General features: G+C 41.1%; 1 protein-coding gene across 1 annotated transcript; it reads right to left on the bottom strand.

Annotated features, from left to right (window-relative positions):
* LOC109362533 (serine hydroxymethyltransferase 4-like) lies at positions 4638-7756 on the bottom strand. Its single transcript, XM_019608376.1, has 4 exons — positions 7000-7756; positions 5751-6141; positions 5517-5618; positions 4638-5154 (listed from the first exon to the last, which is right to left on the bottom strand). Exons 1-4 carry the CDS (start codon positions 7675-7677, stop codon positions 4910-4912), a joined length of 1416 nt encoding a protein of 471 aa, XP_019463921.1. The 5' UTR covers positions 7678-7756; the 3' UTR covers positions 4638-4909.

Here is a 22367-nt window from a genome sequence, read left to right as displayed (position 1 = left end):
AGGTTTGTTGTGAGGCGATGGCATGTGACATAGTGATCTATTCCGGGCATATCCGCAGCTGACCAGGCAAAAAGATCTTTGTTGGTCTTTAGGCATTTGATCAGTTTAGATCTCCGAGCTTCGTCGAGAGTAGAGCCAATATACACCAAATTTTATTTCAAGGGGTCGAGTTGAAGGGAAGTTTTTTCTCATTCTGGCTGAGGTCGTATGTCTTATGTATCTGCTCTGACATCTAACTCCACCAAGTGCACGCCCACTGTTTTTTCTTAGGGGGTGGTGTACGTGTTGAAGTTTGATTTGGTCGAAGGCTCATCTGATAGCAACTTCTCGCACTATGTTGATCTCCCCTAAATGTGCATACATGGAGGTCAAAGGAGAGAAACTTCATGCAGAGGTGTGGAGTAGAGACTATTGCTCCGAGATGTTTGAGGGTTGGTCGACCGAGTATGGCGTTGTAGACCGAAACACAGTCGATAACCAGGAACTTTGTTTGAATTGTTTGGGTCAGAGGGTGTTCCCCGACAGTCAGCCATGTATCAACATAGCCCCAGGGGTGATTCCTTGTCCAGTGAAACCGACAAACTGTCCATCATATGGCAACATGTCTTTGTCCTTGAGTTCCATTTTTGTGAATAAGGTCTCTGTCCTTGAGTTCCATTTTTGTGAACAGGTCTTGAAACATGATGTCCGCCGAACTACCTTGGTCAACAAATAAATGTCCCAACTTTTTATTATTCATTTTGGCGGTGATGACGAGGGGATCATCATGACCGCGGACGACGCCTTCATAATCACGATCATCAAAGGAGATCAGGGGTGCTGCCTGGTGGCCCTCATATTGGCGGGGTTTTCACATAGTTGATTGCATTATCTCCCGGACATATCTTTTATGAGTTGGCCTAGATGTACACCGGCAGCGAATCCGCCAGATATGGTGTGTATGTCCACTAGGCTCTGTTGCCGCCTATTGTTGGAGCGATAATGGTCTCTCCGATCTTTGTTCGGAGGGTGTTCCTAGTGATGATGGGGAGGGGGGGCGTCTCCGAGGAGGACTGGATCGATGTAGAGGTGACGATCGTTCTTGGTGGGCTCGAGCTATAAATTTTCGGAGATGTCCGACTTGGATCAGGTCTTCGATAGTGTCCCTCAGTTGTGTACATTCTTCTGTTACATGGCCAAAGAGGGTGTGGAAGTCACAATATTTGGAGCAGTCTTGGGTCCCTAATCTCCTGCTTGGATTGGGTTTGGGGAGCTCGGTTAAGTGGGCGGCCATAACTTCTTCCAAAATTTTAGTTCGACTAGCATTGAGGGGGGGTGTAAGATGAGTATTTGGGTTTTTTGGGTTGTCGGTGTGGATCATCTCGAAGGTGTTCGTATGTTTTTGGGCGTTTGGTTTCCCGTAAGGGAAGTTGGTATTCTCTACGGTCAATGGGTGGGCGGTTAGGATGAGTTTCTTCTAGATTGATGAATTGTTGAGCCTTAGATCGGAGTTCTTCCATTGTGAGGTCTGAATATTTAGCCAATTCTTACCTGAAGAGGCCATACTGCAAGCATGTCACCAAGATATGTACCGCCACCTCCGGGCTCAGAGTGCGAACCTTCATGGTCGCCAAGTTGAATCTGACTAGGTAAGCTCGGAGGGGTTCATGTGACTCCTGCCGTATAGCGGACAGGGTGTAAGAAGAGCGAGGTTGCTCTTTGCTTGCTGTGAAGTGGATTTTGAATATGTTGGCGAGAGTGGCCTATTGGTCGATGTTGTTTGGTGCGAGTCGGGTAAACCATTACAGCGCGTTTCAGAGTAAAGAGCAACCTCGCTCTTTACTCTGAAACGCCAAGTTGAATCTGACTAGGTAAGCTCGGAGGGGTTCATGTGACTCCTGCTGTATAGCGGACATAGTGTAAGAAGAGCGAGGTTGCTCTTTGCTTGCTGTGAAGCAGATGTTGAATATGTTGGCGATAGTGGCCCATTGGTCGATGTTGTTTGGTGCGAGTCGGGTAAACCATTACAACGCATTTCAGAGTAAAGGGAAATGCCCGACACATGATGGGGTCGGTGGCCCCATGGAAAAGCATTGAGGCTTCAAAGACATCCAAATGATCCTGTGGGTCACTTGTTCCATCGTATTGTTCGATGTTGCTTGGTCGGGTAAGATATTTTGGGAGTGGTGAGGACATAATGGTGTCAGTGAAGGGATGTCTTGCTCGTGGGGAGATGTGGTCGTGTTGGGGGGGGGTGAGTTATCTGAGTGGTTTTCGTGTTTGGGGGGACTACTAACCTAGAGGCTTCAACGGAGTGCTCATCGACAACTGACCGTGAAGGTCCATTATTGGGTTCTGGTCGATGTTGGCGCAGCTCGGCATCGGCAATTGACCGTGAAGGTCCATTACTGGGTTATGGTCGATGTTGTCGCAGCTCAGCTAGTAGTTGGGCCTGTTGCTGGATAATTTGGCCTTGGGTTTGTATCATGTGGAGGAGTTGTTGGGTGGTGGGTGCTTCCGTGATGGTGTTTGGGGGATGACTTTGGCTGGCTTGGTGAGATGATTGCACTAGTGCTGAAGGTTCAATGGAAGGGGTATCATGATTCGGGTTGAGTGGTTCTGCATGGCTAAGTGGTTGAGCTTGGTTACGGATGGTCACCATGTTGTAGGTAAGCCATAGACGGTGCCAATGTTCTTTGCTGGAAGATCGGGAATTGAGGACGGATGGTTGGGAGCTGATGATGAATGAACGGGGAAGTGTGGGAGAGCAGGAGACTTGGTCGGATGATTGGCTGGACCCGTCGGGGGAGGTACCTGAAAAGGTTCTCCGACGATCAAGTCATTAATGTATTCTAGAGAGAGAATGAGAGTAAATAAGAGAGAGGTTAAAACAATAAGTGTTGCAATGAATGAGAGAATGAGAATTAATTATACCCCTTGTGTGGTCTCCTATTTATAGAGCGTTGTGAATGCTGAGTTGAGATCTGACCATTGGTCAGCATCTAACGGGCATAAGGAACATACTCAAATCGACCTTTCTTGTCCTACGAATATGCTCTGGTCGAATTGTCGGGAACAGGCGGAATGTGCAGGCGGCGTGGCAAACGGTCTGTTATCTGACATTGAACGATGAGTCAACGGCGCATTAAATGGTGAGTCAGTGGCACATTAAATGCTATGTCATGAGCATTAAATGTTATGTCAAGAGCATTTAATACTATGTCGGAGACTCTTATAGTTTCTCCCATGGGGAGCCTACTTAAGGCGGGCAATGGACGTTATGCAGGGTAATGGACATTATGCTCAGAACCCATTGTTAATTGCCCAATTATGACCGAGATGGAACAAAGAGATTTTTTTTTGGAGATTCTAGAAGGTTCTGTTTCCAGTTCATTTATTTTATTGGCTAATATCTCTCAAATAATAACCTTGATTCATTCCCTTCCATTTCATTTCCCTTTATTTTATTCACACAAATATAATTTAGGGTCTCTTTGGGAGTTCGAAGGAAAATGGATGAAGAATAAGGGATTTTATCCCCTCCTTGTTTGGGAAATACAACTCATGTGAGGAGAAATAACCAATACGGAAGCTGATATCCAAAACACGGGTATAAAAAAGATAAAACCATAAAGATATTAAAAAAATAAAAATTGATGCTTGGAATTTATAAATCAACTATCATGTGTGCCTATATTTCTCAACAATGATTTGATATCATTAATTATGTGCTCAAGATCTTATCAACTTCACTAATAAGTTGTTGGTCTAATAATATACAATCATATTAAATTTTTAGAATGACCAAAAAGTGAATAATTCGATTCCTATGAGCGACATTTGTTGAGATATAGTCACGCACCCAAGAGTAATTAGTTATTTAACCAAAAAGGTGAGGAAATACCTTAATAATACCAACAAAAAAAAACATCTTATCAACTCCAACAACAGTTCATGTGACTAATGATGCCTCTTACAAATATTTGTATGCAATGATTTTACAAAATGTCTACATAAAACTTTAAAGGTTCGTTTGCAAATTGAGTTTTAAAGAGGAACGAAGGGAAATGAATTTTTTCTGTAGTCATCTTACAAATGTATTTCATGATTCTCAAGCGTTTTATTTTCTTTCATTTTCCTCCAAAGTCCAAGTCCCGAAGAGACTTAATTGTTGGGGAATAAATACTGGACACTTAACACTGCAAATCCCTGGCTTACACTTAGTTAAGAGAAGGAAAATTTATACAGGAGGAAAATGGGCAAACTCTTGTTATGCACTCCAAATCTTTGTAGAATTTTTTAAAGGAATTATGTATTAACTTGAAAATTCAGTTTTTAGTTAAATCCAAGAGCCACAAGGAAGGTTTGGAAGGAAAAGTCAGTGAGCATGTGTGCCCCAAAGAAAATGAAGGTCAATCATGCAATGATCATGCACAAAAACAAAAAGTTGCAATATAGGAAGTGAAGGAGCGCTATGGTATGTTGCATAAGAGATGAATGAGTACTAGTGTAGATAACAGAATTCCAATAAATGAACTCTAGATCTGGATGTAGTGCAGTAGATTGTAAATGGACATGGTTTGAACAACATACAATTCTGGCTAAAAAATTAAAGGACATGGCAGTAATCTACTTTCTACATGTTGAGTCAGCTAAAATTCAGAGATGTAACTTGTTGCAAGCAAAATTTGTAGATAAAGTCATAAAACACTAGTTTCCCAGGGAAAGGAAAATAATACACGTTATTTTGATTGTTATTAAAAAAAATGTGATATCAAAAGCTAACAAACGTGAAAACAGAGAAAAGTAACTTCAAATTTTTGAAATGAAATACCAACATGATAAACTATGTGAACACCCAAGAAAGAAAGACCTTTTCTTTTTCTCCACCTTTCCAACATTGAGCGAGACATTTGAGTGTAGAGTTAACCTAATCCTTGTACTTCATCTCTGAAAGCAGGAAACCAGGCATATCAAATGAGGAGGAGAACTTCTCAACATCAGCTTTGAGATCTTCAATAGACTTGTTGTTCACCAAGCCCTTGTTGAAATCCTTGAGAAGTTTGCCATGCTCCTTCTGGATCTCCAGTGTGAGAGTCACAGCACGGTGAAGGAACTCTCCAATCTGCTCAAAATCCTTTTCAACCAAGCCTCTAGAAGTCATGGCTGGGGCACCTGTTAAAACAAACTCCTACATGTCAGATACTCATGCAAAATGAAAGCCCACAACCATCTGGCTCATGAGAAAAATAAAAAGGACGGCCTAGCGCACCAGGCTTCCACCTAGTGGGGTTTGGGGAGATATATGCAGCCTCCAGGAGTCTAGGTCAGAAATATTAAAGAAGGCCAGTGTGCCAGCTCAAGCTAGAAGTGATACAGATTTAGTTTAGTACTTAATTTAAAACACATCCTCAATGAAATTCCTACGATGCCTTTACCTTCTACCAATACAACAAAAACCAAGCCTTTACCTTCTATCAAAACATTAAAAAATTAGATTCACATAACAAAATCAAGTTCATACAGAAATTTCTTACCAACCCGTACTCCTCCAGGAGCCAAGGCGCTGCTGTCACCAAAAACAGCATTTTTGTTCACTGTAATGTTGCAAAGATCACAAAGTTTCTCCACCTTGTTGCCTGCAAGAACATGAAGCAGTGATGAAATTATTGTGCTTTAAACATATCAATGCCAATTTAAACCAGGTGATTCTGGTATTTTTTTTGGTTTTTCCCTTTTTTAAGCTACTAGTTAAGCGAGGTATCCTTTACCAGTCAATCCAAGAGGTCGGAGATCCCACAAGACAAGATGATTCTCAGTTCCACCAGTGACAAGACTGTATCCCTTGCTGATCAAGTAATTTCCAATAGCAACTGCATTGGCCTTAACTTGCTTGGCATACGCCTTGAACCCAGGTGTCATGGCCTGCTTCAAAGCAACAGCAAGGGCACCAATTTGGTGATTGTGTGGACCACCCTGAAGGGAGGGGAAGACAGCAAAGTTGATTTTGTCCTCAAACTCATAAACTGCATTCTCTGGCTGGCCCTTCTTGGGTGGTTTAGGTCCTTTCCGGTAGAAGATCATACCGGCCCTAGGGCCTCTCAAGCTCTTATGGGTTGTTGTTGTGACAATATCACAGTACTCAAATGGGTTATTAACTTCCTGTAGACAAAAAAAATTACTCATTTCAAATAAGTCACAGATTATTTGAAACAAAGTTCTGAGGCATACGCTAAAACATTCTTGATTGTTATTATCATTCACATATAACCCACACAGTGATAATATAAAAAAGTACAAATTAATCTCTTGGTCCATATTTGATCCTTAAGTAGGTCCGTATAGTTTAACAGTTTTTAATTAGGTCCCAACAAAAAATGTTATGAATGTATCCCTACTAGTACAACTGCACTTAATTAAAAAACTAAACTTTAAAGAACTACTTAAAAATTGCGTGAAAGGGGACTAAAACAGCAGTCAAGCCAATAAAAAAATTACAAACAACCTATTAAAATATGATCAAACCACTCCTTCTAAACAATGTACATTAAGTCTTTAAATATCAAAATCTAACGTCAGTCAAAGAAGAAAACATGAAAAGACCAACACAAGGCTTCAGATTCATTTCATTATTTCATCAATGTCAAACACACACATCTAGATCCAGATCCAAAATCTAGAATATACTAAATCAACAGATCCCATTTCACCAAAGTAATAACAATGCAGATACATTAATTCATTGCTCAGGATGACATGCTAGGTGCTAACAGTAACCCATCTATAAAAACAAGAGCAATACAGATCTGTAAAACACAAATATAATAAAAGAAATTTAAAACTTTTTATGCATTTGAATACACCATTTTCCAAAGCTTGATTTCTATCCCGAATCCTTAACCAATGCCATCAAGATACTCAACATTCCACACAAAACATAGTCAGAAAATGCAGATCCAATTGAAACACCACAGCAACAATAAAACAATAGATTCAGATTTAGATTATATTATATTATACCTGAGCAGCAACAAGGCCACTAGTATGAGCCATGTCACAAAGCAAAAGCGCACCACACTTATCCGCAACCTCTCTAAACTTCTTATAATCCCAATCCCTAGGGTAAGCACTTCCACCACAAATAATCAACTTAGGCCTAAAATCCAACGCTTTCTCCTCCAACCTCTCATAATCAATATAACCAGTACTCGAGTTCACCTTATAAGGCAAACTCTCAAAGTAAATCGACGTAGCCGAAATCTTCTTCCCTCCAGAGGTATAATACCCGTGGGTCAAGTGTCCTCCGGAAGGGAGGTCCAGCCCCATGATACGGTCGTGAGGGTTGAGCACGGCGGTGTAGGCGGCGAAGTTGGCGGGGGAACCGGAATAGGGCTGAACGTTGACGCCCCAGGATTGTGGATCGAGGTGGAAGGCTTGGAGAGCGCGTGAGCGGCACGTGTTCTCGATCTGGTCGATGAACTCGTTGCCGCCGTAGTAGCGGTTACCGGGCATGCCTTCGGAGTATTTGTTGGTGAGGGCGCTGCCTAGGGCTTCTATGACGGCGAATGAGGTGAAATTCTCGGATGCGATGAGTTCGATTCCGTGGGATTGACGGCGTTTTTCTTTCTCGATGAGATCGTGGATCTCGGGATCTATTGTTGATAAGGGAGTGTTACCCCATTCTGAGACGGGATCCATGGCTGAAAAAGATGGAGAAGGAAAGTGGAGAGAAATTGAAGTGGGAGAAGGAAAGTGGAGAGAAAATGAAGAGGGAGAAGGAAAAGAAGAGTGGTTAGTGTTGGTTGCGGTGGGAATCTGAGTGACTTGTGGTGTTTAAAACATTTTTCTGCCAGTTGTCAATAGACTATTTTACCCTTTTATTACCATTTACTTTTTATTTGTCGGCATGTTATTTATCCACTTGTGATGGTAGTAGCCACGACTTTTTTGTTTTTTCCTCTTCAATAATTATAGGATGCTGTTTTTTTGTGAATATACATACGATGTTGTTTTTTTGTGAATATATACACGATGCTGTTTTTTTGTGAATATATATACGATGTTGTTCCATCCCGGTCATAACCGGGCAATTAATCATGGGTCCTAAACATAACGTCCGTTGTCCCGCATAACTTTCCTTGTCCGCCTTAAGTAGGTTCCCTTGTGGTAGAAACTATAAGAGCTATATAGCATTTAATGTGTCTCTGACCCACCATTTAATGCGCCGCTGACCTGCCTTCAATGTCAGATAGCAGATCGTCTGTCATGCCGCCTGCACATTCCCCATGTCCCCGATAATTCGACCAGAGCAGATTCGTAGGACAAGAAATGACGATCTGAGTACGTTCCTTATGTTCGTTAGGTGCTAACCAATTGCTAGATGCCAACTCAGCATTCACTACGCTCTATAAATAGGAGACCATACATGCATCATAATCAATTTTCATTCCCTCATTTATTGCTACACTTATTGTTCTAACATTTCTCTTATTTACTCTCATTCTCTCTCTAGAATACATTACTGACTTGATCGTCGGATAACCTTTTCAGGTACCTTCCCCAGCGGGTCCAAACGATCATCTGACCAAGTCTCATGCTCTCCCACATACTCTTCCGACCATCCATCCTCAGCTCCTGATCATCCACCTTTAAAATTAAGAACATTGGCGTCGTCTGTGGCTTACATACAACATGGTAACCACCCGTAACCAAGCTTAACCACTTAGCCATGCAGAACCACTGAACCCGAATCACGATACCCCTTCCATTGAACCTCCAGCACTAGTGCAACCATCTCACCAAGCTAGCCAAAGTCATCCCCCAAACACCATCCCAGAAGCACGCAATACCAAACAACTCATCCACATGATACAAACCCAAGGCCAAATTATCCAGCAACAGGTCCAACTACTAGCCGAGTTGCGCCAACATCCACCACAACCCAGTAATGGACCTTCACGACCAGTTGTCGATGAGCACTCCGCTGAATCCGCTAAAGCCTCTAGGCTAGTAGCCCCCCAAACACGAAAACCACTAAGATAACTCACCCCTGACCACAGCTCCTCACGAGCAAGACATCTTTTCACCGAAACCATTATGTCATCACCACTCCCAAAACATCTTACCCAACTAAGCAACATCAAACAATATGATAAAACAAGTGACCAACATGATCATCTGGATGCCTTTAAGGCCTCAATGCTTTTCCATGGGGTCACCGACCCCATCATGTGTCGAGCATTTCCCCTTACTCTAAAACGGGTTGCCCTGTAGTGGCTTACAGGCTCACACCAAACAACATCGACCAATGGGCCACTCTCGCCAATGGATTCAACACCCGCTTTACAACAAGCAAAGAGCAGTCTCGCTCTTCCTACACCTTGTCCGGTATATGGCAGGAGTCACATAAACCCCTCTGAGCTTACTTAGACAGATTCACCTCAACGGCCATGAAGGTTTGCACCCTGAGCCTGGAGGTGGCAGTGCATATTTTGGTGACAGGCTTACAGGATGGCCTCTTCAGGCAAGAATTGGCTAAATATTCAGACCTCACAATGGAAGAACTTTGATCTAAGGCTCAACAATTCATCAATCTAGAAGAAACTCGTCCTATCTGCCCACCCATTGAGCATAGAGAATACTAACTCCCCTCACGGGAAACCAAACGCCCAAAAACACACGAACACCTTCGAGATGATCCACCCCGACAACCCAAAAAACCCAAATACTCCTCTTACACCCCTCGCAATGCCAACCGAACTAATATTTTGCAAGAAGTTATGGTTGCCCACTTAGTCTAGCTCCCCAAACCCAATCCAAGCAGGAGATTAGGGACCCAATACCGCTCCAAATATTGTGACTTCCAAACCTTCTTTGGCCATGTCATAGAAGAATGTACCCAACTAAGAGACACTATCGAAGACCTGATCCAAGTCAGACATCTCCGAAAATTTATAGCTCGAGCCCGCTAAGAACGATTGTCACCTCTGTGTCGATCCAGCCCTCCTCGGAGACGTTCCCCCTAACAATCAACAGGAACATCCTCCGAACAGAGACTGGAGAGACCAATGTCGCTTCAACAACAAGCGACAACATAGCCCAATGGACATCAACACCATATCCAGCAGATTCGCTGCTGGTGGTACATCCAGGTTAGCCCAGAAAAGATATGTCCGTAAGATAATGCAATCAACTGTCTGAAAACCCCGCCAATATCAGGGCCACTAGGCAGCACCCTCGATCTCCTTCGATGACCGTGATTATGAAGGCGTCGTCCGCGGTCATGACGATCCCCTCGTCACCACCGCCAAAATGATTAATAAAAAGGTGGGACGTTTGTTTGTTGACCAATGCAGTTCGGCAAACATCATGTCTCAAGACTTGTTCACAAAAATGGAACTCAAGGACAGAGACTTGTTGCCATATGATGGACAAATTATCGGTTTCACTAGACAAGGAATCACCCCCTGAGGCTATGTTAATATATGGCTGACTGTCGGAGAACACCCTCTGACCCGGATAATTCAAGCAAAATTCCTGGTCATCGACTGTGTCTCGTCCTACAATGCCATACTCAGTCGACCAACACTCAACCATCTCGGAGCAATAGTCTCCACTCCACACCTCTGAATGAAGTTTCTTTCATCTGACCTCCAGGTACGCACAGTTAGGGGAGATCAGTATAGCGCAAGAAGTTGCTATTAGATGAGTCTTACCAAATCAAACTTCTACACGAGCACCACCCCCAAGAAAAAGCAATGGGGCGTGCACTTGGTGGAGTTAGATGTCATGGCAGATACAGAAGATCTAGGACCTCAGCCAGAAGGAGAAAAAACTTCCCCTCAACTAGGTCCCTTGAAAGAAAATCTGGTGTATATCTATTGTACTCTCCACGAAGCTCAGAGATCAAAATTGATCAAATGCTTGAAGACCAACAAAGATCTTTTTATCTGGTCCGCTATGGATATACCCGGAATAGACCTTTAGTTGCTTGTCGGGCAGATGATCTCCCGGTATATTAAATTATCTCAATTTAATATACCGTACGAACCTAGAATGGCTATCAAAAGCCAAGTCATGTCTGACTTCGTTGCCAAATTGAACACACAACCAGGTAGTTCCGAGCAAATATGGACCATTTATGTTGACAGTTCATCCAACCATCGGGGCAGCGGAGCAGGGGTTTTGTTGGATAACAGCCAGGGGATGACCATCAAACACTCATTGACCTTCATCTTTCCCACATCAAATAACCAAGCAGAATATGAAGCATGCATTGTCGGTTTGCAGTTTGCCAGAGAAGTCGGGGCTGAGAAAGTCTCCATCTATAGTGATTCCCAACTTGCAGTCTCTCAGATTACATCGGCCTATCAGAAAAAAGACGTGTTACTTAGAAAATACATGGCCAAGGTTAAAGTGTTGATGGGCAAGTTCGAAACGACCTCCATACAACACGTCCCAAGGGAACAAAATATTTGGGCTAACATTTTGTCCAAACTAGTAAGCACGAAGAGCCCGATTAACAACAGGTCAGTAATTCAAGGGACAATCCTACAACCAGTGTCATGGCTGTCGAGCAAACACAGATCCTGAACGACTGGACCGACCCAATCGTCAGGTACTTAACCAACGACGACCTACCAACAAATCAGAAGGATAGACGGAAATTCATCAGGTACAGTTCATGGTTCACCATGGTACAAGGTTGTTTATACCGTCGGGGCTTTTATACTCCCATGCTCAAATTCCTCGACCCATATAGGGCTCAATACGTCATTCAAGAAATCCACGAAGGAAGTTGCGGTCACCATCTCAGCGCAGCATCACTCACCAAAAAGATACTCCAAGTTGGGTGTTATTGGTCGACCATGGACAAAGACGCCTCTGAATTCACTAAGAAGTGCACACCCTACCAATCGTTTGTCGACCTCCACAAGGCCCCACATGAGGAGTTGACAACGACAATGACCCTATGACCATTCTGTAGATGGGGTATGGATATTTCGGGACCATTTCCACCAGCAATCGGACAACTTAAATTTTTGATAGTGGCGGTCGACTACTTCATTAAATGGATTGAAGCTGAAGCCCTGTCCAAAATCATGGCAGCCAACATCCGGAAGTTCACTTGGAGAAATATCAAAACAAGGTTTGGGAGACCTGCCGCAATAGTCATTGACAACGGAACTCAGTTTTATGACCGGACGTTCAAAGAACTGCTGACGGGCCTCCGCATCAAACAACACTTCACTTTAGTTGAACATCCTAAGAGAAATGGTCAGGTAGAATCGGCCAACAAAGTCCTCCTCCATGAGATAAGAAGAAGATTACAAGAAGCTAAGGGAGCCTGGTCGAAACAGCTGCATCATGTCCTCTGAGCTTACTGTACAACTCCCCACTCCACCACCAGGGAATCTCCTTTCAACCTTGCTTACGGGTTCGAGGCTATGATCCTAGTAGAGATCAGCGAAACCACCTGGCGAAAAGCACACTTCGATGAAGCCGCCAATTCGACCATCTTAAAGCACAACTTAGACTGGATCAAAGAGAAGAGAAACCGAGCCAGAATCAGAGAAACCATAGTCAAATGGAGAGCCACCGAGAAATACAACCAAACGGTAGTACCACGAAACTTTGAAACAGACAGTTTAGTACTAGGAGAGCCGACGTCGGAAAAACAAAGGGCAAACTGACACCTAATTGGGAAGGACCGTACCGGGTAACTAACAAGACTGGAAAAGGGGCCTACAAGCTCGAAGACCTAGGAGGGAAGGAAATCCCCCGTACTTGGAACGCCGTAAATCTTTGACAATTTTAGGCTTGACAATGTAAACCTCGTGCCATACCCTTATACGGCGGAGCAAAATGATGTAACTGAATCACACTTATATGTTAACGAGGTATTATTCATATGTCTTTTCCAAGTCCTCTGGGTTGCCGTCAGTATACCCTTCGGAGGCGTGGGCCAGTCCCCCTTCGATGGCGGTTAAATTCATAAACCCAAGATAGGACCAAGTCCTCTGGGTCACCATCAGTATACCCCTTGAAGGCATGGGCCAGCCCCCCTTCGGTGGCGGTTAAATTCATGAACCCAAGACAGGACCAAGTCTTCTGGGTCGTCATCAGTATACCCCTCGGAGGCGTGGGCCAGTCCCCCTTCGATGGTGGTTAAATTCATAAACCCAAGACATGACCAAGTCCTATGGGTCGCCATCAGTATACCCCTCGGAGGCATGGGTCAATCCCCCTTTGGTGGCGGTTAAATTCATAAACCCAAGACAGGACCAAGTCCTTTGGGTCGCCATCAGTATAGCCCCCGGAGGCGTGGGCCAGTCCCCCTTCGGTGGCGGTTAAATTCATAAACCCAAGACAAGACCAAGTCCTCTGGGTCGCCATCAACAAACCCTCCGAAAATATGAACTGAAACGACGGTAACCGATCATTAAGTCGATTACCCGGTCAATCCAGCCTTGCTAATTGATTAAGAGTTTCAAGTCCATTAGGTTGGTTACCCGGTCAATCCAGCCTTGTTGGTTGTTAAACAGTCGCAGTTCATTAAGTTGATTACCCGGTCAATTCAGCCTTGTTAATTGATTAACTGTTTCAAGTCCATTAGGTTAGCTACCTGGTCAATCCAGCCTTGTTGGTTGTTAAACAGTTGCAGTTCATTAGGTTGATTACCCGGTCAATCCAGCCTTGTTAATTGATTAACAGTTTCAAGTCCATTAGGTTGGCTACCTGGTCAATCCAACCTTGTTGGTTGTTAAACAATGGCAAGTTCATTAGGTTGATTACCCGGTCAATCCAGCCTTCTTAATTAAACAGTGACAAGTTCGTTAGGTTGATTACTCGGTCTATCCAATCTTATTAATTGATTAACAGTTTCAAGTCCATTAGGTTGGCTACCCGGTCAATCCAGCCTTGTTGGTTGTTAAACAGTTGCAAGTTCATTAGGTTGATTACCTGGTCAATCCAGCCTTGTTAATTAAACAGTGCCAAGTTCATTAGGTTGATTACCCGATCAATCTAGTCTTATTAATTGATTAACAGTTTCAAGTCCATTAGGTTGATTACCTAGTCAGTCCAGCCTTGATAATTATTAGACATTTTCAAGTTCATTAAGCAGATAGTATAGACGACCAAAAGCAATACGTAAACAGGACAAGCGGGGATAGTATAGATAACTAGAAACATTACAATTTTTCAATGCATTAAACCTACAATCATCCCCCACTATATCCTACCCGGGACTGGAAGCTTCACCAGGCCTTCACCATCATCGGCAACCAACTCCCCCTCAAGGGTGACCGATGCATCAATCTGGGTCCAAAACCATTCGTGATTTGGAAGAACCAACCGGGCCTGAGCAAATGCATTGTTTCACCCTACATTCGCCACAACAACGACATCTTCCTCCAAGTCCTGATAAGACGCCTTCAGTTGAGCCAACTTTCGGTTAACCGAACAATGTCCTCATTGTTCGTCTCATCACACTCGTCGGTCAGCTACAACTTCGTCTCTAGTTGGCGCTTCTCCCCTTCAGCTCAGTCAAGACGACCACATAGAGCCCTAATTTCCCGTTGGACAAATGCCATTTCGGCCTGAGATTGCAGCTCAGCATCGTGAGCCTGTTGAAGTTAGAGGGTCATCACTGACAGCTGCTCACCAAAAGTCAGGCTTTGCTCCTATTGTACCTTCAGCGCCTCGAGGTACTTTTTCTCCAGCTCATGGAGTTTACCCGAGTGCTGCTCTTGGAGCTTGGCCAAAGCATCCTCCTTGACCCGGGTAGCCAACACTCAATCACCTTCGAGATACTTTGCCATGGAAGCAGCCAAGACCCCGACCTTCCGAAACCTCCGCATAAGGTCTAACACGGGCACATAATCCATCTTCTCCACTACCCCGAGGTTGAGTAGCCCGGTCTCCACCATCTTAAGAACCCGATACAGGAAAGAAGACTTGGCGGCAGTCTTTCCTTTACCACTACCAGGGGTCTTCCCCCTAGTAGTTTCCTCCGAGCTAGGATCAAGGGCCCCATCGAGCATAGTTTCTTCCCTAGTAAGGTCAACCGGGTGGACATCAACCAAAGTAAGCACAACCACCTCCTCGGGTTCAGAAGGAGGCATAGAAATCACCGGCACAAATGACTCCCTGCGATAAGATTCAGCACGAGCGGGCGAGCCAAACCTTGCCTTTTTAGTGACCTCCACGCTCTTCCTCTTCAGGGCAGCCCTCCTAAGCAAACTTGACCGGTCAGATTGATCGCCCATAGTAGTTGCTGAAAGGAAGAGAAAAGGACGTTAAAACTAGACAAACAATACAAAATATGAGATTATATATGCACACTACATTCGTAAACCCATATGCTCACCAACGTCAGCCTAAAAAATATAATCTCCCTAAACCAACTTATAGCAGATGACGACTCGACCCTCCTTGACCCAATTCAGCATCTCATCTGCCACCGCCCTTTCCTGCCGGTTCAGCTGGTCATACGAGAAACTGAAGGACTTGGTCGGTTTATGATGGATTCTCATATTCCAAGACAAAGGGAATCGGGTTTGCCCGTCGGGACCATATGTCCACAGATGTTGTTCGCCTACAACCTTTACCCGGAAGAACCCAAATTTCCACCCTTTGATTGATTCCTCGAAGGCTTGGAAGATAGCACACCCATTTGCAGATTGAAGCGAGGTCCACTCGCGTCGGCCTGCATCACTCTCGTCTTTATTGGAAATGTGTCCCACCTGGAACATCTAGAAGAAAAGACGAAGTATGCACAGACGCTCCATGACCTCGCAAAAAATCTTGAAAGCCTGGATGAACCCCCAGGAATTAGGATGAAGTTGGGAAGGGGCACTTGAAGGTGCTACAACACCTGGGCTGACCAGTCGTCGAAAGGAACCTTCACCCTAATATGACGGCAAAAGTACTCGTACATATAGAAACTATGGCGGTCATTGTACTATAGGAAAATATCCTGACAAACGCGCTCCTTCTTCGTTGGACTGCGCCATGTAATATCCTCGGTAGGGTAGGCCAGCAACTCTACCCGAGGTTGCTTATCTACGGTATAGAAGGAAGGGCTCCATATGACCTCTCGGTCAACCCACCAATAAGGAGATTTTGAACCCATCATCTCTGGTGGAAGTGCATATTGGTCGAAACGATCGGCGAAATTCCTCCCCGTAGATAACCTGTCATCAAAAGAAGTGCCAGACTTCGAGCTGGATATACCATCCAAGACCGGACCCCACTTCTTACAAAAGGCTGCCAGGTCCAAGACGATAGCCTCGCTCCTATTACCTCCCACCCTCACGTCACGCAAGAGTGCGAATAAAGATAATCGTCGAGGTTGCCCCAGTCATAACCAGGCAATTAACCATGGGTCCCGAACATAACGTCCATTGCCCCACATAACCTCCATTGTCCGCCTTAAGTAGGCTCCCTCGTGGTAGAAACTATAAGGGCTTTCGACATAGCATTAAATTCTCCCGACATAGCATTTAATGCTCGTGGTGTAGCATTTAATGCGCCTCTGACCCACTATTTAATGCGTCGTTGACCCGCCTTCAATGTCAGATAGCAGACCGTCTACCATGCCGCCTGCACATTCCGCCTGTCCCCGACAATTCGACCAGAGCAGATTCGTAGGACAAGAAAGGACGATTGAGTACGTTCCTTATGTCCGTTAGATGCTGACCAATGGCCATATGCCAACTCAGTATTCACTACGCGCTATAAATAAGAGACTGCATATGGAGTAGAATTAATTCTCATTCCCTCATTTATTGCTACACTTATTGCTCTAACATCTCTCTTATTTACTCTCATTCTCTCTATAATACATTATTCACTTGATTGTCGGATAACCTTTTCAGGTACCTCCCCGGCGGGTCTAGACGATCACTGACCAAGTCTCATGCTCTCTCACATACTCTTCCGACCATCCATTATCTGCTCCTGATCATCTACCTTTAACATTAAAGAACATATGCTATTAAAAATGTATAAATATTTATCCTTAAATTTTATTCATAAATGTATTTATTTATTTTTGTTTCTGTAATAAATTTTTGAATATGTAGTCTTTTCGATTCCGGGATGAAGTGTTAAATTGAGCTCTAACTCATCAGTGTCATTATTATGGGTTATTAAAGATATAGGGAAAAAAATGTAAGTATTATACGGTGTTATTTATATTTAATTATTGATTATTTAAATAAAGTAATCAAAACAAATAATATAGTAAATGTATATAAATTTTTATATTAATTAATAACATATATATTTTACATTCTTATATGTATCAATGTGTCATTAGTATATGAAAAATGATGTTTTATAGTTCTAGTTATTGGACGGATAAGATAATATTCCGGTTGTAATTAAATGGATGAGATGAGTGATACTATCAATTTAAGTTCAACCATAATTTATAATTGATATGTATTAATCTCATTACAAATCAATATTAATTATCATGTAATTGTTAATATTACACAAAATGTATAAAAACTCTTAGTTAATATAATGATTGTAAAATGTATGCACTGATAGTGTAAAGATTTATACATAGTCAGTGTATCATCCACCATTCATTTGTAATACTTTTATTTAAAAATGATGACTAAAAATCAATGGTGGATGAGTTAGTGACAGTGTAAAAAACCTTTACACTGTCGGTGTATATATATTTTTCCTTAATATAAAATATAAGATTTCCTCATTAAATGTTAATATGTAAGACATACATTTCAGAATAAAAACATGTCTGAAAAATACATAAGATTAATGTCTGTGATTATAAATAACTTTGACAAATTATTACACTAATAATTAAGGTTGAAAATACATATTTAAAAACCAATTATCCAGTCTAGAATACAGGCAGACACAACTCGTAGAAAAATTCTTGTATATTAACTTACAAAAACATATTTGAGAAAAAAGTTAGTCTAGTATAATGTCACTATCTGTTAGAAATTTTAATATCTATGAGTGGCCTTAGAATTAGGTAGCGTCCTCCTTTCCTATATTTTGAATGCGGTACTTGTCATAATGTTGAGAAAAAATATAGAGTAAATTACTGACATACCTGAGTTTTAATGAAATTACATAAACAATTCCTCACTTTTTTACACCTATAGAAACCTCCTATAATTTTTATATTTTCATTACAATGACCACCCCTTCATAAGAAATAAGTATAATCTTTTAAACAAAAATGTGATAAATACAATTAAGTTAAACAAAACATGATATATTGTGTAGACAAGTCTAAATAATATACAAATCAATATATCTTTATTATTTTTTGTTACAAAATGCATCAACAATTCTAAAGATGTTTTGTTAAAAAAATATAGTGTAACGAACCAAAAATAATAAAAAAATATTGATTACTGTAATTTACTAAGACTCATGAAGTGTCAGTGTAATTTACTCAGAAATATATGGATTAACAGTATATAAATTGAGTAAATGATGTATGCATTAATGTATGAGTTTTATATGCTTTTATTGCATCTTCTTTATTGATTTTTTAATTATTGTTGACTTTTCAGAAAAGGTAATCCAAATAAATGGTGGATGATGAAGTGCATGCATATAAATCTTTACACCATCAGTGTATAAATTTTATATATTATTATATCTTCTTTCATTCATATTTATTATTATTAGTTCTTTAAGAAAAATGATATAAATGAATGTTATATGATATATCAATTGTATATGACTCTTTATATTGATAATACACAAATATTATATTCTATAAATTTCATTATCAATGTAAATCCTATTTTCGTTAAAGTTCTTCTATTTTATACGACCCGCAAAACGATATCTTAATTGCTTAAACTATAAGCACACATTTCTTTTAAGAAGACAAGAAAGACACCAATCTTAAATAAGTTATTGGTAGGCCATGATCAATGTTTAAAACTAGTGATGCTTTCTTTATCATACTCATCCTTTTACAATTTTGACTTGTTTTCAAATCATATAATTAGCTAGATCCGTCAAGAATGAGAAGAATTATTTTTCATTTGGATTTTAGAGAGTTGTATACATCAATAACTTGCAATTTCAAGCATCAACTTCATTTCAATTATTTCAACATATAAGATAAAGCCATAAATTCAAATGCTCTATATTTGACTGGAAATGATATCCAAGGCATGGATGTAACCAGTGTTGTTAAAACCGTACCGGTTATCTAACCGGTCAGGGAACTGGTATAGTGGTATAGTGGTTCAACCAGTGGTTCAGTAATTAAACCGCATGCCGGTTAAACCAGACATACCTACTTATATTTATATATATATATAAACCTATAACAAAAAAAATTCAAATGGGTAGATACTCAAATTTATAATTCATATTTATAATCTACTCAAAATTCACATAAATAAACAACTTTAAGTCTTTAACAAATTCAAAGTCTAAATTAAAAAATATATATCAATCCAAAAGTATCACTTAACAACCACAAAATATAAATAAATGACATAACTTCACAACTCACTCTATAAAACAAATAAATTTAGAGTTTTAACATTTAACATCAATGAGTCAAAATTGTCTTATATGAATATTATACTTTTCTACTAAATCCTATCTTCAGACAGTACTCCAAGATTACACACGAATGTTAGGAAACAAAATGTGTAATCTAAGTATGTCTTGGAAGCATGTGTCTTGAAGTGTTGAAAAAGGGTTGGAAAGATGGGTCATCATTGTAATGGGTTTTTAAGTTTTAAAAAAAAAATATATATATGTGTATAAACTGACCGGTTTAGTAAAATACTGGCCGGTTCACCGGTTCTGACCGGTTTTGACCAGTTTGGACCGGTTTTTGACCGGTTTAATACTTGGCCGGTTCAACACCTGTACCGTACCGGTTAGGGGACCGGTTCACCGGTTGAACCGGCCGGTACGGTACGGTTTTAATAACTATGGATGTAACTATCAGATTTGGTTTTAAGCATCTTTCTCTATTCCTAGAGTTGGTGAAATTTTGGTGAGAGCAATATGGCCAATTGGTTCACACCAAACTTTTCTACCACCGATGCTGACACTTACATTCCCCCACACTTTGCTTCACTAGTATTCAAAATATTATGCATTTTGTTCCCAAAGCCATCATTTTTTTATTTATGAAATTAAGTAAGCTTAAAATAATAATAACAAAAAAATCGAAGAGTAGTCTTTTTTATTGCCCAGTTGCCTCTAGTACTTAATAAAATTTTCTTCGGTAATCTGTTATAAAGTTTTAAATCATCTCATAACTAGGCCAATCCTAAATATATGCTAAGATTCATCTTTAATTGGCATCATTAAAGTGAAGGTTGAGCAGCTACTGACCAAACCCGACTTCAACAACCTCATAGGTCTTTACTATTGGAAGATGTAATCAATAGTTAGTTGATATAGTTAGGAAGTTTCTATTTTTAGTTGGTAGTTATTGTTAGTTAGCCAATTATAGAAACTTGTATAAATAGGATTGATATCTTGTTAATCAAAGTATTCATCATTCATTCTTCAAACTCTCAAATCTTCTCTTCACTCTGAATCTTCTTCTTTTGTTTTTCGTTAACATTTGGTATCTAGAGCCACAAAAAGATCAATCTACTCCGCTGCAAACATGGCTCGAGTAACAGGAAATTTTGCCACGAATCTCCCTGTGCTTGATGGAAAGAATTAGACCATATGGAGCATTCAGATGAAAGCCATCTTTAGCTACCAAGAAGTTGTCGATATTGTTGAGGAAGGGTTGCCAGTATTGGAAGAAGGGGCAACTGAAGCACAAAGGAATGCTCACAAACAGAACAAGAAGAGAGATTGCAAAGCAATCTGTCTCCTACACCAAGCAGTGGACAATGCCCACTTTGAAAAGATTGCAGGGTCTGCAACAGCAAAGGAGGCTTGGGATGTGTTGGAAAAGCATTATGCAGGGGCTGCTCAACTGAAGAAAATTCGGCTACAAACAATGAGGAGACAGTATAAGCTTATGCAAATGGATGAGGGAGAAAGAATTGCAGATTTCTTCACAAGAATCATAACTCAAGTGAATGGAATGAAATCTTGTGGTGAAAGAATGGAGGATGCCGCAATTGTTGAGAAAGTGTTGAGAACCGTGACTCCCAAATTTGATCATGTTGTGGTGGCAATTGAAGAATCGGGAAGAGTGGAAAAATGATAATTGAAGAACTACAAGGGTATCTTGAAGCTCATGAGCAGAGACTCAATGAAAGATTAGTTGATATGCCCTTGCACCAAGCCTTGCAGACTCAAACATCAACAAAGAGAGGAAATTTCAATGTGAGAAATTTCAATAAGAACCAAAGCAAGAATTGGGATACAAAAGGTGGGCCAAGAAAGGGAGTTGATTAGCAAGATCAGCTCAGCAGGAAGAATAATGGAAAGCAATCCAAGAATTGGAATAGGAGAACTGATAAGAGGAGAATAAAGTGCTATAATTGTGACAAACTAGGGCACTTTGCATCTGAATGTTATGCACCAAACAAAAACCAACTTCAAGGGAAGCAAGACCCTGAAGCAAATCTTGCCAAGGAAGAGGATGAAGACTTTGATGATGAGGCAGTGCAACTAATGATGACAACAACAATAAGCAAACTTGGAAATGATATATGGTACCTTGACTTAGGATGTTCCAATCATATGACTGGACATAAGGATTGGTTAGTGAACTTTGATCCAACCAGAAGAAATAAGGTGAAGTTTCCTGACAATAGAGTTGTAACAGTTGAGGGAACAAGGGACATTCCACTGAGAATGCAAGATGGCAGAAGGACACTCATAACTGATGTGTTATTTGTCCCTAACATGAAGACTAATCTCATCAGTATTGGTCAGCTGCATGAGAAAGGGCTCAATATGGAGTTGCATAATGGTTTTCTAGAGATTTATGACAACAAGAAGAAAAGAGTTCTCAGTGCACCTCTTTCAAACAACAGAACATTTCAAGTCAAACTAGATGCAGTAAAGTCTCAATGCCTGAATGCTGAAACCAATATGGATGAATCTTGGCTTTGGCACGTAAGGTATGGCCACTTAAACTTCAGAGATCTAAAGCTACTAAACCAGAAAAACTTAGTCACTGGTTTACTCGAAATAAAATCACACTTGCCAATATGTGATAGCTGCATAATCAGTAAACAAACAAGAATCCCCTTTAACAAGAACACACAAGCTAGAGCTACTGAACTATTGCATATTGTCTACTCTGGTGTGTGTGGACCTTTTGAAGTGAATTCACTAGGAGGAAACAGATATTTCGTATCTTTTATTGATGATTTTAGCAAGAAGATGTGGATCTATCTCATCATGGCCAAAAGTGAAGTGTTTGAACACTTAAAAAGGTT

Source organism: Lupinus angustifolius, chromosome LG12 (assembly GCF_001865875.1).
Source record: "Lupinus angustifolius cultivar Tanjil chromosome LG12, LupAngTanjil_v1.0, whole genome shotgun sequence".
Classification (NCBI taxonomy): Eukaryota; Viridiplantae; Streptophyta; class Magnoliopsida; order Fabales; family Fabaceae; genus Lupinus; species Lupinus angustifolius.
The sequence above is the reverse complement of the archived record's forward strand: the minus strand, read 5'-3'. Positions and strand labels throughout refer to the sequence as shown.